General features: G+C 42.1%; 1 protein-coding gene across 6 annotated transcripts in view; it reads right to left on the reverse strand.

Moving 5' to 3' along the window:
• Window positions 1–16,285, reverse strand: part of ABTB3 (ankyrin repeat and BTB domain containing 3) — a 214,551-nt gene that overhangs the window by 33,398 nt on the left and 164,868 nt on the right. For 5 of the 6 annotated variants that reach the window (XM_082241167.1, XM_082241164.1, XM_082241165.1 and 2 more), the window contains exons 5-7: window positions 11,190–11,355; window positions 5,467–5,556; window positions 424–525 (exon numbers count right to left, since the gene is read on the reverse strand). In XM_082241167.1, coding sequence (XP_082097293.1) covers window positions 424–525; window positions 5,467–5,556; window positions 11,190–11,355 — 358 coding nt within the window. The remainder of the gene's footprint in view (window positions 1–423; window positions 526–5,466; window positions 5,557–11,189; window positions 11,356–16,285) is intronic. The other variant, XM_082241166.1, reaches the window with a different exon arrangement.

Raw genomic sequence — 16,285 nt, forward strand, 5'->3', positions numbered from 1 at the left:
TTCACTAAAATTAGAAAAAGAAACAGAGAAACACAAATACAGAGAAACACAAAACACATGGCCAAGAACGAGTCGGCAGGACATAACTGGTACAGCTTCATTTTAAAATTGCCCTGTTTATGCTTCGTATTGGCTTACAGTGCAATCCTACAGATGTTTACTTGGAAGTCGGTCCCATTGTGTCCACTAGGGATTACTCCCTAGTAAACATGCTTAGGATTGCAGTCCTACTGATAACTATATATAATAATGCTATTATATATATATATATAATCTATCTCTATCTCTATCTATACAGCAAACAAAGAAGAAGCAGGAGGAACCAATATGAGAATGGCTGCCAATTATGGGGATGAATGCCAATTAAAACCTAACAAATGGGAAAGAAAATATGAGATGGAGCAGAGGGAAATACAGCAATACCTGAACTACAGGAATATGTCCATGCAACACAGCAAATGTCAGAGCGGTCCAATGGCGGGTCTCGGGGTGGACGGATGGATATTTATGAGGAGTACTGATAACCTATAAACAGATAAAGGAGTTTTCTTTCATAAATGGCTCTTGAGGGGAGGGTAAAAGGCTATATCTAAACAAAACAAGCTCGTCAGAATGCCAGGCACACTTTGGTACAGAGGAAAAAGCAAGCAAGCATGCAAAAGGCACTCTAGACCATTATTGTCTCTGGGTTGCATCCAATAGTGCTGGTGCCCTTGCGGAAAAGTGCTTCTTTTCACACGTTTTGCTACCCACTTGCACCCTACGGTTCATCCCCTGCTGAAAGCAGTTCCTGTTATGTACTGAAGTTCTCACCCTGGGCCAGCAGGGGGATACTGTAGATAGTTATGCAAATGAAGGATCGAAAGTGACGTTCAGTGATTGGATAGTTTGTATGCAAATGAAGGATCGAAAGTGACGTTCAGTGATTGGATAGTTTTTGAAAATGGCAACAGTTACATTGTTCTGGAGCTCTATATAAGCAGGCTGACTGAGCTCCTCAGCTCAGTTCTGTTCCAGCTTACAAATAAAGAGCTGCTTTGGAAGAATCGCGGTGTCGTCTGATATGTTCGCCCACAACTTAACTGTTCCTAAGGACTTCTGTAACAGAACAGGATACTGGGTGGAGAGCTGCAAATAGGCACGGTGGGGTGATCAGCAAAAAATCAGTTTCTCCAACTTTGGCTAATGGAACCCCTTTCCACCAAGGCAAAGTCGCCACTGGATACAACCCTCTGCATTGCCATCCCCCTTTTATCTAATCAAAATGTTACTTAGCAAATCAACACACTTCCTTAACTTTATTCTGTGCCTTTAACTGAGGCCTATGTCACTTCTATTGTACCTGATTGCTATTAGTTTATTAGCTACGAGCTGTGATTGAGGATTTCATAACTATCATCTAGATCCATGGTTTTTAAATTGCATTCCAAAGAACAATGTGCTTCATTGGAAGCTTTATGGAGATTTATGAATGAGAAGATCAGGAATGGTGGACAATCGTCCCTGAAAGACAACTTGATCACAGCTCCCCCTATAGTAAGGAGATGAAGGGGAACAGTGAGTACTGTATGTCCTATGGAGTACTTTCAGTTTACAAGGCAATGTTGAAACCCAAATACCCCACTATAATTTAGTAAGCACCATAAAATATGCCCCCAAACACTCTCCAGATTCCTAGGGTTCCTTTCTGATGCACTTCTCAGAAAGAGATCGCTGTATTCATCCATAAATCTTTTCTGTCCTGTTTCCAAAGTCATATGTGAGATATCTAGTAATAAAAAAATCTACACCAAAATTTGTATTTAACTATGCATTCTGTATCTTCATGTGCATTACTAAATGTTAGTTTATCCTACAATATCAATTTTTTAACATTTTGGTACACTTTTTGAACCGAGAACTGTATTGCAAAATATGGAGAAGTGTGAATGTGAAAATAATTATGTTCCATTAATTAAGCCAAAAGGTACAAATGAGGTCAGTATTCTAAAAAATGTGAAACAAATGAAAGCAAACAGATCCCTGAAGGAAGATGGTGTGAAAAATCACTCATTTAGATTTAATGTTTAAATGCCATTTTCAGCCCTAAAATTACACCATGTTCTTTTTTAATTGACTACAGTGGATTTTGATTAGGTGCAGACACACACACACACACACACACACACACACACTGAATTGACCCCTGCATTATTTTCTGTTCCGCTGATGATTTGACAGCAAAGAAATCTATCTATCATTTTAAAGGAACTGTTTTCCCTTTGGAGATGCACTTTCTCTTCACAAGGGGAATAGATATCCCTATGGCAATATCTATAGCTTCTAAAGTGGCCAAACACAGTAAGAATTCGGGATTCATGAGAGTAGTTGCAGCTGATTGCTCCTGAGCGTGCCACAGCAGTTGCCAACCCAATCATGCTTTTGTTTCATGTATAACAAAGAATGTCCATGAATCTCAATTTCAGCTCTGAGCACTCCCATGCTAGGCCACTTTGCGACGTTTGAGGGTAAGCAAGGAAATTGAAAGGACAGCACAATCTCGGCAATGTACTTTTTGCAGTTCTCATGCTCAGACTGTATGAAAGCAGATGGGATATATATCCCTTAGCTTCAACAGGAGTACATTTCTTTTTCCTTGGCACAAGGTAAAAATAAAACATAAAAAGCAGAGGAAAGGCATGTGCTGAAGTCTGACTACTACATCTCACAATTTGGTTCTGACCCACAACAGCTTATGCTACAATAAGCTTGTTTTTGCTGTAATATGGCTGCCCCTTTGGAAAGTCTGAATAGAAACCTGGGACCAAATGAAGTTTGAGGTTAATTGTGTGAGAACAGTTAGCATGCACCTATGAAAACCAACAGAATACTTTTTTTTAATGTGCACATTTAATAAAAATTAAATAGCTGCTGCAGGGAGAGCAAAATTGGGACTGCAGTGTATAGGGAAAGATAGGCTCATAAGGAAGCTCCCTCCTGGACTTTGGGAGGGATACACGTAGAACTGCCGCAGAGGTTGAAGGGTTAAAACACACACGCCCTTCTCAGCACGTTGCAGTTCCAATCCTGTTTGGGCCCCACCGGTGATACTGTATTTTGTTTTTAATTTGAAAGCATGTTCATGTTAATTGCTTACATGCTGTTTCTATATGGTAAGCGGATTGCATTCTATTAGTGCATAACTAAAAAGGGTCTGTGATTGCTAACGTGTGACAACTGTTTCACCCACAGCCAAGCATTTTTTTTATTGTGCAAATCGACTCCAAAGCAAGTTTCAGAAATGATGCTTTTTAAATTGCTTTGTGCATTCCCTGCACCTCTGTTATGAATGGCAAAGCCAACTGTGTTAAGAAAATACATTCTATGTGTAAATGGCTCTCTCCTGTCTATTCCACTCTGGCAACACACTCAAGTGAAGCACTGCAGGCTTGAAGACCTCTTAGCATGATAGGTGAGAACATCTTGAGAACTGAAGTTAACAACCAACCAGATATTTCAGCAAACAGTAACCAGACAATAGTGGATTTCACTTGCTAACAAACCAAACTGACTTAACGTATTTTGGAACTTTGGTAAGGATGGTAAAAGGGCTCATTTGCAATGCAATCCTTTTGCATGCCTACTCAGAATTATGTCCCACTGCTTTCAACAGGGCAATCTCCCTAGAAAGGGTGTATAAAGACTGCAGACTTAAATCTCAATTTTTCAGTCACTGTACAATAATTATATCAATCTGTGTGGAAACAATGACTTGGTTTGTTTAGCACATTTTTCTTATATTATAAACTTGTATGCTAATTTAGACAAATTAACTTGATAGCTGCCATGATTCAAATGGAATACAAATAATGAACCAAATATATACCAGTATGTTCAGACAACATATACTGAAATTATTATTCTTGACAGCTATATAATACACACTATTTTTCTATATTGATAGTTTAGATCACAGACAGGCAGAGTCTGTTTGATGGATAACCTACAAATTTCTGGTGTAGACAGGAAAAGAAGTTGGTCTTTAACCAAGAATAGTATACAGACACTCTTATCACAATAATCACAATATATTCAATGAAACTGGCATACTGAGTCTGTCAGACAATGATCACAATAAAACCCCCCCAGATTTATTCAATATAATAAACAAGCTTTCCTTCATTAACAGTACAGTAAGTCTGTTGCTGTGCAGCACAATCCTGTACAGGTCTACTCAAAGTGTGTCACATTGAGTTCAGTTGGCCTTAATCTCAACTATGTGTGCACACAAAGTTACATGGGAGAAAGACCAATTTAACTTAATGGGACTTACTTCTAAGTGGGTATGCACAGTAGAGCACTGCATAGCTACAATCCTATACACACTTACCAGGAAGTTAGGCCCAATGAATACAGTTAGATTTCCTTCCAGAAAAACATGCATAGGATTGTGCTGTAAGACTGTCCAAATCAAACTTAGTTACCAAAATGCATTCCAGCCACATTTTACAGAATTCATATACTGGTTTTTCAAAATCAAGTTGCTCAGACCTGTGCCTAGAAAGTATGGGGCAAGCCCTAAATTGTGGGTAGGTAGGTTGACACAGTTGATGCATGTTGCCAGCATAAGAATAACTAACAACATCATCCCAACCACACAGTATTTTATGTTCCCAAGCAGAGGCAAGACCATATGTAAACAGCTGCCTCTACAAAGGCAAAGATCTCATATGGATTAAATTCTGTCACTTGTAATTTTTGCTTCTCCACACTGCTCTCTGATTTGAACCAACAAGTCATTTGTTGGCCTGTTTCTCCTGAAGTGGCTAAGTTGTGTCTGGACTGTACCACTGCAGAATGCAGGTGGGGGCTCAGATAGCCAAATATTCCTCTATACAAAATGCTTTCCTGAACTTAGGAAACTAGCACACTAAGTAGAATGCTAGCCTAACTACTCTTCTGTTTGATGCATAATCTGCTGTGTGGAGGCTTTTCGTTTTGGTTTTGGTTTTAAAGGAAAAACACTCATTTTACGCAATTCCTGACAACAATTGGAAGTGGTACAGCACAGACACAGATTCACCACCACCTTGAAAGAGCTAGGTCTTTGATGGTGTTGACAGCTAACCACTGCACCTGATATCAGTGAGCCCTGACTCCAGAGGGTGCTGCTTCTCTCCTCTCCACCAAATCCATGTATCATACGTGGCAGAGGAGAAAATGTGGTAGATGGATGAGAGCTCTGAAGCTCCTGAATATGGTTCAGGATGGGAGCCTTATGACATTTAATCTGGATTTGACACCAAAGAAAACCTTTTTTCTTTTCTTTTTTAGTCTTCTTAAATAGATTTTATTTCAATACCAAGTTGCTCTGGGAAGACCCAAAGAGGTTTGCATCCTTGATTTCGGATAGCTGCAGCTCTCCATAAATTTGACATGTTCATGAAAATGTGAGCTAAACGCATGTAAGCACAAAAACAGTCTCACCTCTGCATTTAGATCTGCTCCAGCATCCAGTAGCATCTGAACCATGGCCTCATCGCCCCTCACACAAGCGTACATCAGTGGAGTCATGCCCTGTGGGAACATTAAAGTCAACACATTGATCAGCTTCCAATGGGATGGTTTTATTTAAGGCTTGATTCGTAGATGTCATAAGAAGGCATGTCACTTATGGTGTAGGATGTTTTCAATAAAAGTATAATTTTAAGAATTTCCTGCAAAAATCAGTAGAGTTTTTGTGAACACTGCCTTGCCTTCCTCAAGATAAACATTAAAATTCCATTTTCTTCTGCAGTGTCATGAATCCATTGTGTTACACTTCTCTTGTACAAAAATCAGAATATTAGGCCCTTCTTTTGTGAAAATGTTCCTCTAGCAATTTAATGAGCTTCTTTTTGACACGTTAGACTCGGGCACTTTATACTGACTGCCAATATTGCTAACAGTTGGAGGAGTAGATGCTTTTGTACAATTGTCCATGATACACAGTGACTTAATTTTAAATGAAATGCCAGACAGCACTGTTGAAAGTTGCTAGCTCTAGGGAAATGCTGCCCTGTTTGGAGGAAAATTAGATTAACTGACCCTTCACTACAAAGACTTCCTGGCTGCAATCTGTATTAATCTGAAATGCCCACTGCAGCTGATCAACACATATCCCTTGTGATTAGTGTTAACTTTCACAATGGCATTAGACACAGATGCAGTTAGGAAAGAATAGTTATGTGCAGCACATAAGTCACAGGGGAAAAAACAACCACATTCTTAACTTGAGGACGGGTGAGAAAATAGGTCTGGAAGAGAGACGTTATTTCACCCCACACTTGGGAGTACACACCCAGCCCATATTCCACAGTCCACATTCCAAATTGCATCTCATAAAAAGGTTTAACCAGACTGTAAGAAAGAGAAAAATGTGTGTGGAACTCTGATGGGTTATTCTTTGAGAAGAATCCCATGAATATTTTCTTCAATAGTCTATATATATATATATATATGCTTTCGTAGATTTTCACGGGTACAGGAATGCAGGTTTTGGTGTCTTCGGGTGTCTTCCCGTGTAAGAGTCGGGGTGTCTGTGCGACGTTTCGACGAGGTCTCACTCGTCATCTTCAGGCTGGTGCTTTCGGCTTCTTGTTACTGGAACAGAGCAGAATCTGGTGTTTGAGTTCCTATAAATACTGTTGAGGGGTGTGGTGTATAGCCTCCAACGTTCTGGGCAGAGAGGAAGTTCCTAGATTAGTGTGCCTTTTCTTCTTTTGTTCCTTAATTACTTGAGGGATATCTTGAGTGATTTCATGAGTGATATTCTGAATACCACTGGGTGGGTCATTAAGTGTAGATTAGTTGCTAAAGCTTTCGTGTCTTGACCTCTTGAGCTTGTGAAGAGTTTTTCTGAGAAGATGGCTGTGCTGCATTTAGTTGTGCTCTGGCTTGGCTTCGTGTATAGGGGCGAGCTGTGATTTTGTGCCTTGTGCCAGCCAGATCTGTGTAGGGATTGCAGGGGGGTGCAGCATCCGGAGGTGCCACTATAGTTTGGCTACTGGATGGAGTCTGTAATATGTCTGTGGAGAGGGTCTGGGTTTGGGTCTGGTGTGGTTGATTGGTGACGGCGTTCTGTGTGCCTCTGGTTCTGGTGTCGGTTTTTGTGGGGAGGGCTAATTTCCAGATGTCTGGCAGGCGGGACGTGTCGTCACGCTAGTTCATGTTGTGAGGGTGTTTCTCTATCTCGATGGCTTCCATGATTATTCTCTTGTGGTGATGTTCCATGTTAAAGAGCAATTTGGAATCTGCAAAATTAATTTCGTGTCCTGTTTCTTTCATGTGTTGGAAAAGAGAGGAAGTTTTTTCTTCTTTTTTGACGGCATTCTTGTGTTCTGCGATACGTGCATTTATTCGTCTGTTTGTTTGTCCAATGTACGTGGCTGGGCAGACTTTGCAGGGTATTTCATAGACCCCTTGGTTTTCCAGCTGGATTTTGTCTTTTGGGTTTCTGAGGATATTGGCTATTTTTTGGTTGGTGCAGAAGGCTGTTTTGATATTGTGTTTATGGAGGATTTTGCTAATTTTGTCTGTAGTGCCCTTGATATAAGGAAGGAGGGCCATGCCATTGTTTTCTTCTGTGTCTTGGTTTTTGGGGGGTGTTTCTTTTTGGATTAGCTTCGTAACCCTGTTTTTCTGGTATCCATTGGCGATTAACACATTTGAGAGATTCTGTAACTCAGTTGTCAAGTGGTCTTTGTCAGCCAGGCGTTTGGTTCTGGAGATGAGAGTCTTGGCTACGGAGTTTATTTGTGCAGGGTGGTGGTGTGATTGTGCATGTAAGTAGCGGTTGGTGTGTGTTTTTTTCCGGTAGATAGTGTGTCCTAGGGAGCCATCAGGTTTTTTGTAGATTAGGACGTCAAGAAAGGGGAGTTGGTTGTTGTCTTCTATTTCCATAGTGAATTGTATTTTGGGGTGTAGGCTGTTGAGATGTGTGAGGAAGCTATCTAGTTTTTCTTTCCCGTGTGGCCAAATTACAAAGGTGTCGTCAACATATCTGAGCCAAAGTTTGGGTTTGTGTTCTGACTTGTCTAAAGCATTGGTTTCAAAGTGTTCCATGTACAAATTTGCGATGACCGGTGAGAGGGGTGATCCCATAGGTGCTCCTTCTATCTGTTTGTATCTTTGTCCATTGTGGATGAAGTACGTGTTGGTTAGGCAGTGGTTGGTCAGGTCCAGGATGTATTTGGGGGGATTGTATTTGTTTTGGATGGCTGTCAAGGCTTCATTAATGGGTACTTGAGTGAAGAGAGATACAACATCGAAGCTCACAAGAAGGTCATCGGGATGTAGGTATTGCTTCTTTATTGTTTCTATGAACTGGAAGGAGTTAGTAATGTGTGAAGCGATGGATTCTGCATAGGGCTGAAGTTGCTTAGCGAGAAATTTAGCGAGATTTTGTAGAGGTGAGCCTATGGAGCTGACTATTGGTCTGAGTGGTGTTCCTTCTTTGTGTATCTTGGGGAGACCGTAGAGTTTGGGGCATCTGGATGATTTTTCTCTGGGGATGATTCTTAGCTGGATTTCTTCACTGATAGGAGAGGCTTTTATTTTGGATTTGGTGGTTTTTTCCAGATAGGTGGTGGGATCTGTTTTTATAGGTTGGTAGGTAGGGTCTTGGAGTAGATTTGATAGTTTTGCTTGGTAGTCCGATGTGTTCATCACAACAGTGGCGTTGCCTTTGTCTGCTGGGAGAATGATTATGTTGTTGTCTTTCCTCAGGCTGGTGAGTGCTTTCTGTTCTTCTTTGTGTAAATTGCTTCTGGGTGGTTTGCTGGAGCAGAGGATGTTGGTGACTTCAAGTCTGATTTTATTGGCTTCATCTGGGTCGATTTTGGTTCGACTCCGCATATGATGTTTTCCGTGGGGATGCGTCTCGGGGCGACTGCAAAGTTGAAACCTTTGGAGAGTACTTTGGTTTCAGTTGGGGTGAGGATCCTGTCTGATATGTTATGTACTGTTTGTTTCATGGGTTGTTGTGGAGGGTGGCTGGGCTTCTGGCGTTTCTCTAGTTTGTAGAGTTTGTTGGTGTGTCTGTCTGTCTTATGTGAGGTCTCAGTTTCAGCTCTCCAGACGGCTAGTTGTTTGCATTTTGTCCCAGAGTGCAGGGTGGATTTTGTTACATAGTTTGAGGTGAAGAGTGATATATGCAGGTTTTGGTGTCTTCGGGTGTCTTCCCGTGTAAGAGTCGGGGTGTCTGGGCGACGTTTCGACGAGGTCTCACTCGTCATCTTCAGGCTGGTGCTTTCGGCTTCTTGTTACTGGAACAGAGCAGAATCTGGTGTTTGAGTTCCTATAAATACTGTTGAGGGGTGTGGTGTATAGCCTCCAACGTTCTGGGCAGAGAGGAAGTTCCTAGATTAGTGTGCCTTTTCTTCTTTTGTTCCTTAATTACTTGAGGGATATCTTGAGTGATTTCATGAGTGATATTCTGAATACCATTGGGTGGGTCATTAAGTGTAGATTAGTTGCTAAAGCTTTCGTGTCTTGACCTCTTGAGCTTGTGAAGAGTTTTTCTGAGAAGATGGCTGTGCTGCATTTAGTTGTGCTCTGGCTTGGCTTCGTGTATAGGGGCGAGCTGTAATTTTGTGCCTTGTGCCAGCCAGATCTGTGTAGGGATTGCAGGGGGGTGCAGCATCCGGAGGTGCCACTATAGTTTGGCTACTGGATGGAGTCTGTAATATGTCTGTGGAGAGGGTCTGGGTTTGGGTCTGGTGTGGTTGATTGGTGACGGCGTTCTGTGTGCCTCTGGCACACAGACCCTCTCCACAGACATATTACAGACTCCATCCAGTAGCCAAACTATAGTGGCACCTCCGGATGCTGCACCCCCCTGCAATCCCTACACAGATCTGGCTGGCACAAGGCACAAAATTACAGCTCGCCCCTATACACGAAGCCAAGCCAGAGCACAACTAAATGCAGCACAGCCATCTTCTCAGAAAAACTCTTCACAAGCTCAAGAGGTCAAGACACGAAAGCTTTAGCAACTAATCTACACTTAATGACCCACCCAGTGGTATTCAGAATATCACTCATGAAATCACTCAAGATATCCCTCAAGTAATTAAGGAACAAAAGAAGAAAAGGCACACTAATCTAGGAACTTCCTCTCTGCCCAGAACGTTGGAGGCTATACACCACACCCCTCAACAGTATTTATAGGAACTCAAACACCAGATTCTGCTCTGTTCCAGTAACAAGAAGCCGAAAGCACCAGCCTGAAGATGACGAGTGAGACCTCGTCGAAACGTCGCCCAGACACCCCGACTCTTACACGGGAAGACACCCGAAGACACCAAAACCTGCATTCCTGTACCCGTGAAAATCTACGAAAGCATATGCTTTCGTAGATTTTCACGGGTACAGGAATGCAGGTTTTGGTGTCTTCGGGTGTCTTCCCGTGTAAGAGTCGGGGTGTCTGTGCGACGTTTCGACGAGGTCTCACTCGTCATCTTCAGGCTGAAAGCACCAGCCTGAAGATGACGAGTGAGACCTCGTCGAAACGTCGCACAGACACCCCGACTCTTACACGGGAAGACACCCGAAGACACCAAAACCTGCATATATATATATATATATATATATATATAACAAATTTAGACCAATTTTACAATTTCAAATTGTCAACCCATTGTTTAAAAAATCAGTACCGTATTTTTCGCTATATAGGACGCACCTGACCATAAGACGCACCTAGTTTTAGAGGGGGAGAACAAGAAAAAAAACCTCTGCGCAGCACCCCTTCAGCGAAGCGGCAAGAGAAACGGAGCCCCTTCCTGCTTCGCTGAAGGAGCGCTGCGCAGAGAGGGAAAGCTGTGCAGTGCCTCTCCAGCGAAGCAAAGCCAGGAGAGCGAGAGGAATCAGTGTACACTGATCCCTCTTGCTCTCCTGGCTTCAGTGAAAGCAACACACAGCCTCCAGAGCACAGAAGGAGCTCCCGCTGCGCTCCGGAGGCTTCAGGCGGCTATCCCTGAAGCCAGGAGAGCGAGAGGGGTTGGTGCGCACCGACCCCTCTCGCTCTCCAGGCTTCGCGTTGCTTTCGCGAAGCCATGGAGCCTGTATTGGCTCCATAAGACGCACACACATTTCCCCTTAATTTTTGGAGGGGAAAAAGTGCGTCTTATAGAGCGAAAAATACGGTAAGTTTCTTTCTTTCTTTTTACCTGATCACTCATGCTGTTAATTCCATCAGGCCCCAACAAAGATATGGCCTGTTTGACCAGATCTGTACGGCCACAGGTCAACATTCGGAACCCAAGGTCCTGCTTGAATTTGGCTTCTGTGGCTACTGCATCCAGCTTCCGAGAAGCACAGAAGCAGTCGTCAATTCTGCAAATTGAAGAAAACAGTTATGTTAGGAAATAATCTGAAAGCAGACTTCCACCATTCATTTGACCGCTGCCACGTTTTGTCTATGAACTATAAAGACCATCATAGCTACAAACATCCTTTATGACAATTTGTCAATGAAAGCTTATACGCAATGAATCCTACCTCACCACGGTTGCATACACACCATGCATTTAAAGCATATGGCTTCCCATAAATAATCATGGGAACTGGAATTTCCTAAGGGTGCTGGTAACAGCAGGCCTGTGAGGGGTAAATTACAGTTTCCAGAATTCCAGGGAGGGGTGTGTGTATGTGCTCTAAATTTATGGTGTATGTGCATATTCTTCTAGCTATGTTTGCCAAACGGAGACTGATGGGGGCTCTGTCGTTTATGCAGCAAGAAGGAACCTAAGACTAGGTAGATGTTTCCAGGGCAGAGATGAAGTGATGGCAAAATCAGCACGTGTTGGATATTTGCCTGTCATGCAGCTCTTAAAAAGCACCTCTCAGGTAGCAACCAGGAATAGAATCAATGGGTAGAAATCTCAGGGAAGCAGATTTTAGCCAGATTCTTTAATTAGACATCTTGCATTGCTGTTCTATGCTGCTTTATTATCAATCAATCAATCAATCAATCAATTAAATTTGTATACCACCCTACACCCAAAGTCCACAGGGCGGTTCACAGCAAAAAAATACAAAATAAGAACACTAAGTATGTAACAAAAAAACCCAAAACACAACAACCCAAAAACCTCCCTTCCACAAGCACATTTAAAAGGACATAGAATGCTTAATCAGCCAAAGGCCTGTTCATAGAGAAACATTTTTGCCTGGCATTGGTTGTTTGGGGAGTTTATTTTATGATTTTAATGTAAATTGTACTTGTGACATGGTTTGCATCGTGGCTTGGGACCATTTGGTGAAGGACAAGCTAGGAGTAAAATAAATAAATAAATAAATAAATAAATAAATAAATGGAAACTTCTTAAAGGTAAAGAGCTGTTTTTAAAAAATAAAAAATAAAAGTAAAACAATTTTTAATTGGTTTTTAAACAAATACAAACACAAAAACAAAAACCTTTAAACATTTATCCAGCAATACATCAAATGGTATTGGTTTTATCCATGGTCTTTAGACATACACTTACACATTCAACATTCAAACATATTACTTAACATAACCTCTCCGCTGAGAATACTGAGCGGTTGGTATAGCAAGGCCTTGATTTTGGTAATTAACATAGTTAAAGAAAGGGGTCCACCTTTCTCGGAAGGTGTCCCATTTGTAATGCCATTAATTGCCCTCCTGTGTCTGGTGAGGTGCTCAGATGTTGTGCATCCCAGATATTATTTTCCCATATGTTATGGAGTATTGCTGAGCTATCGCTAACTATGCTGCGGTCAGTAGGAAGCCTACTAGTTCTCTGTGGTGCAGGGTGGAGTCTATGCCCAATTGGGTGGCCTAAATCTGATTCCCGTACAATTTTGCTGTATATTAGGGAAGCAGCACTTTTCAGGTTCATATGCTGGCCTGCTGCATAAGGATTCAGACAAGGTAAGTATGCGTAGGCCCTCTCCCCTGTGCTCCAAATGAAGTGCAAATGAGTGAGCCTGAGCTACCTGAAACCAGGGAGGACTTTTAACTGACCTTGCAGTTCCTCTTTGGAATTGCTTTCCCTCTGGGTGGCAGGTAATGGATTGTGTAAATGCCTACATCTTCCCAATCCTTGAACTGTTGATATTTATCTGTGTATCATAAGAGCTGTTTGATGGTACAACAGAACTGCCTTTGCAGGTAGTGGGCTCTCTCCTTTGCTGGACATCCTTTGTATGGTGTCCAGGTGAAAGAGGAATGGGCTCCTACATCTTTAGTATCTCTACTACCAAATAATTAAAGGTGTAGGAACCCCATATCCCCCTTTTCATCCAGTTATCCTAGCCATTTGTTAGGGATGCTGTGGCTGCATTCTGCACTGAGCAGAGGTGGGACAAGCTCAAGAATGGGGAAACATTTTAATTTTTTTAGCCCAGTGGCCTCATTTCTTCATGGGGAACCCTCCAGGGGTCTCATGTCAGGTATGGATGGGGCCAAAGGCAAAAGTGGCCAGAACAATTATTTTGACTCTTGTCTTTGTACAGTAGGCTACATTGAACCCAAACAAAACACAGAGGTTTCTATATGCAAGCAAACACATATTTCCATAGCCCATCAAAGCAAGCAAGAGGCACCCCGACAGTTCGAAGACATATTCCAGCAGGAGAGAACAGTTTAGTGCAGAGCTGGTGAGATGTGTGAGATGTGTGGCTGGGGAGAGGGCTTGGCCAAGGAGAGCCCCGAGGGCCACAAAGAAATCCCTGGCTAGATGATCTCCAAGATCACTTCCAAGCCCATGATTCAAGCTCTATTTGATGTATAGCAATTTATTCATTCTATTGTATTCCATACAATGAAGTGTTCTGCCTCATTATCATTTAATTGCTGGTTTGTTGCCAGTGTTGGGTTATAGATCTCCCCCAATCTGGTCCAATAAGCAAAGAGGAGCTCCTCTTCACCCATCTGGTGCACAAGCTCTGCCTCTCCTCCTCTCCACTTGTTTATGGGGACGAGGCCAAGATCATTTGAATGACACTCTAGGCATGTTCAATATGTGCAGGTGAAAACCTGTGATTTCAAAAAAAATAAATAATTAAAAATAGTTCTGTGGGTTGCCATCTCTGAATGAGGATTTGATATTAAAACATGCTAAGGATAATTACAGGAGGCCTCCAAGAATTCCATTAAATTCAGTTGCAGATAGCTTAATTAATAATTGCAGATTAAATTCCTGTCCAGTTAGCACTCTTTATGCTGCCATAAAGAAAATGCAAATCAAACCCACAGAACCTGAGAGCATAAAGGGTTTATGATGCTTATATAGCATTACTTATAACTGCCCCCAACTAGTTACAAATCAGCCACTCACTCTGAATGATAAAATGTAAATCAGGCCCACAGGATCTGAGATAATCACTGGGCTATTTATAACCATCCCCAACTAGTTACACAATTAGTCATTTGGAATTTTGAGAATATTAGGAATGCCTCCCTTTCTTAATTTGAGCTTCATGGCATGGAGTATCCTTTCTATATACCAAGTGTTGTGCTGTTGTTTTTATTGCTAAGCAGCTGCACTGTTTAAAACAACAACAACCATTCAGTGCAATATCACTTTGAAGGAGCAGTTTGACAGCCACTGCATCCCACACTGAATACAAGGAGCATTGAACAATTTTGCTCTGGACAAATTTGGCTCTGGAAAGCGAAGTTTGAGAACTTCTTTCACCAGAAAAAGTGGATTTGAAAGTACAAAACAAGCAGTTTACTTATGAGTATGCAGCAGTGCATTTATACTATTATACAGTCCGTATAGTAAAAGCTATGGTTTTCCCAGTAGTGATGTATGGAAGTGAGAGCTGGACCATGAAGAAGGCTGATCACCGAAAAATTGATGCTTTTGAATTATGGTGCTGGAGGAGACTCTTGAGAGTCCCATGGACTGCAAGAAGATCAAACCTATCCATTCTGAAGGAAATCAGCCCTGAGTGCTCACTGGAAGGACAGATCGTGAAGCTGAGGCTCCAATATTTTGGCCACCTCATGAGAAGAGAAGACTCCCTGGAAAAGACCCTGATGTTGGGAAAGATGGAGGGCACAAGGAGAAGGGGACGACAGAGGACGAGATGGTTGGATAGTGTCTTCGAAGCTACCAGCATGAGTTTGACCAAACTGCGGGAGGCAGTGGAAGACAGGAGTGCCTGGCGTGCTCTGGTCCATGGGGTCACGAAGAGTCGGACACGACTAAATGACTAAACAACAACAACACAGGGCGAGTACAGATGGGAATGGGACGAATTCCTTCACTGTGCTCAATAGTTTAGAGGTGGAGGGTTGTAGCCAATGCTGAATTCTCATAGTAGCAAATGTTTTTGCTTGCACAATCCAAGGTACCTGATTATCACCTACCTATTTCAGCCATCTGAGATCAGGTTTGGAGGAAGGGAGAGGCTTACACTGTTAGGCCACTTTTGGGTACAACTCAATGTGAGCTGCAAGACTGCACTCCTTTCCTGAAGTGAATTCTCTCCCCATGCCTGAATGGTTGGCCACCATAATCTAAAATTTGAGCTAACCAAGATTTGAACATGGTTAGGTCTCTCTTCTGTGACTAAAGGGGAGAAGACAATTTGTTCCAGTGACACAAAAGAACAGCACACAGACCTGCACCTTTCACAATCTAAGACTGGGACCATTGTGTTTGCACTAGGCCAATGTGGCACAACAAGAAATAAAGAAGCCAAAAAGATGAACAAATTGAAAGGCCTGCAAGAAACAGTTAGGGAAGGTTAACCTGTAGGACTGTATGTTGAAGCACTGGCGTGTGAAGTTGGTACCACAAAGGAGAACTATTTCTACAACTGAAGTTGAAACTTCAGTACAGGTGACCCTTAAGAACGTCGGCCAATGCAAATACAGCTAAGCTACTCAAATGCAGCAGTCTAGATTTACAGATCTGCTCCTAAGAGATTGCTTGCAGGTTTTGAAGTGCCACACACATACCCACAAAACAGGACCGGCTCCATGCTAGAACTATGTGTCCAAAGATAATGCCAATCCTTTGCAAGAAACACATTTGTCTTGGCAAGAAAAGACAGATGACATCAAAGTACTGTGAAATTTCCCCTTTCACCTCTACCATGCATGTGTATCTGAATCTACTGTTTTTTGTGGCAATGTAGCCTGTAAAAATGAAGAAGTAGATAATCAGCTAGTGTTCATTTTTCTTTTAATTTTTTAAAATAAATGAGTTTGAGGCTCCACCGCTTACCTTATAAATTGTGAAAATGGAACTGGAAAGGCAGTAGTTTATAGGGGAGACAAGCATTG

Source organism: Podarcis vaucheri (assembly GCF_965113315.1).
Source record: "Podarcis vaucheri genome assembly, chromosome: 10".
NCBI lineage: Eukaryota > Metazoa > Chordata > Lepidosauria > Squamata > Lacertidae > Podarcis > Podarcis vaucheri.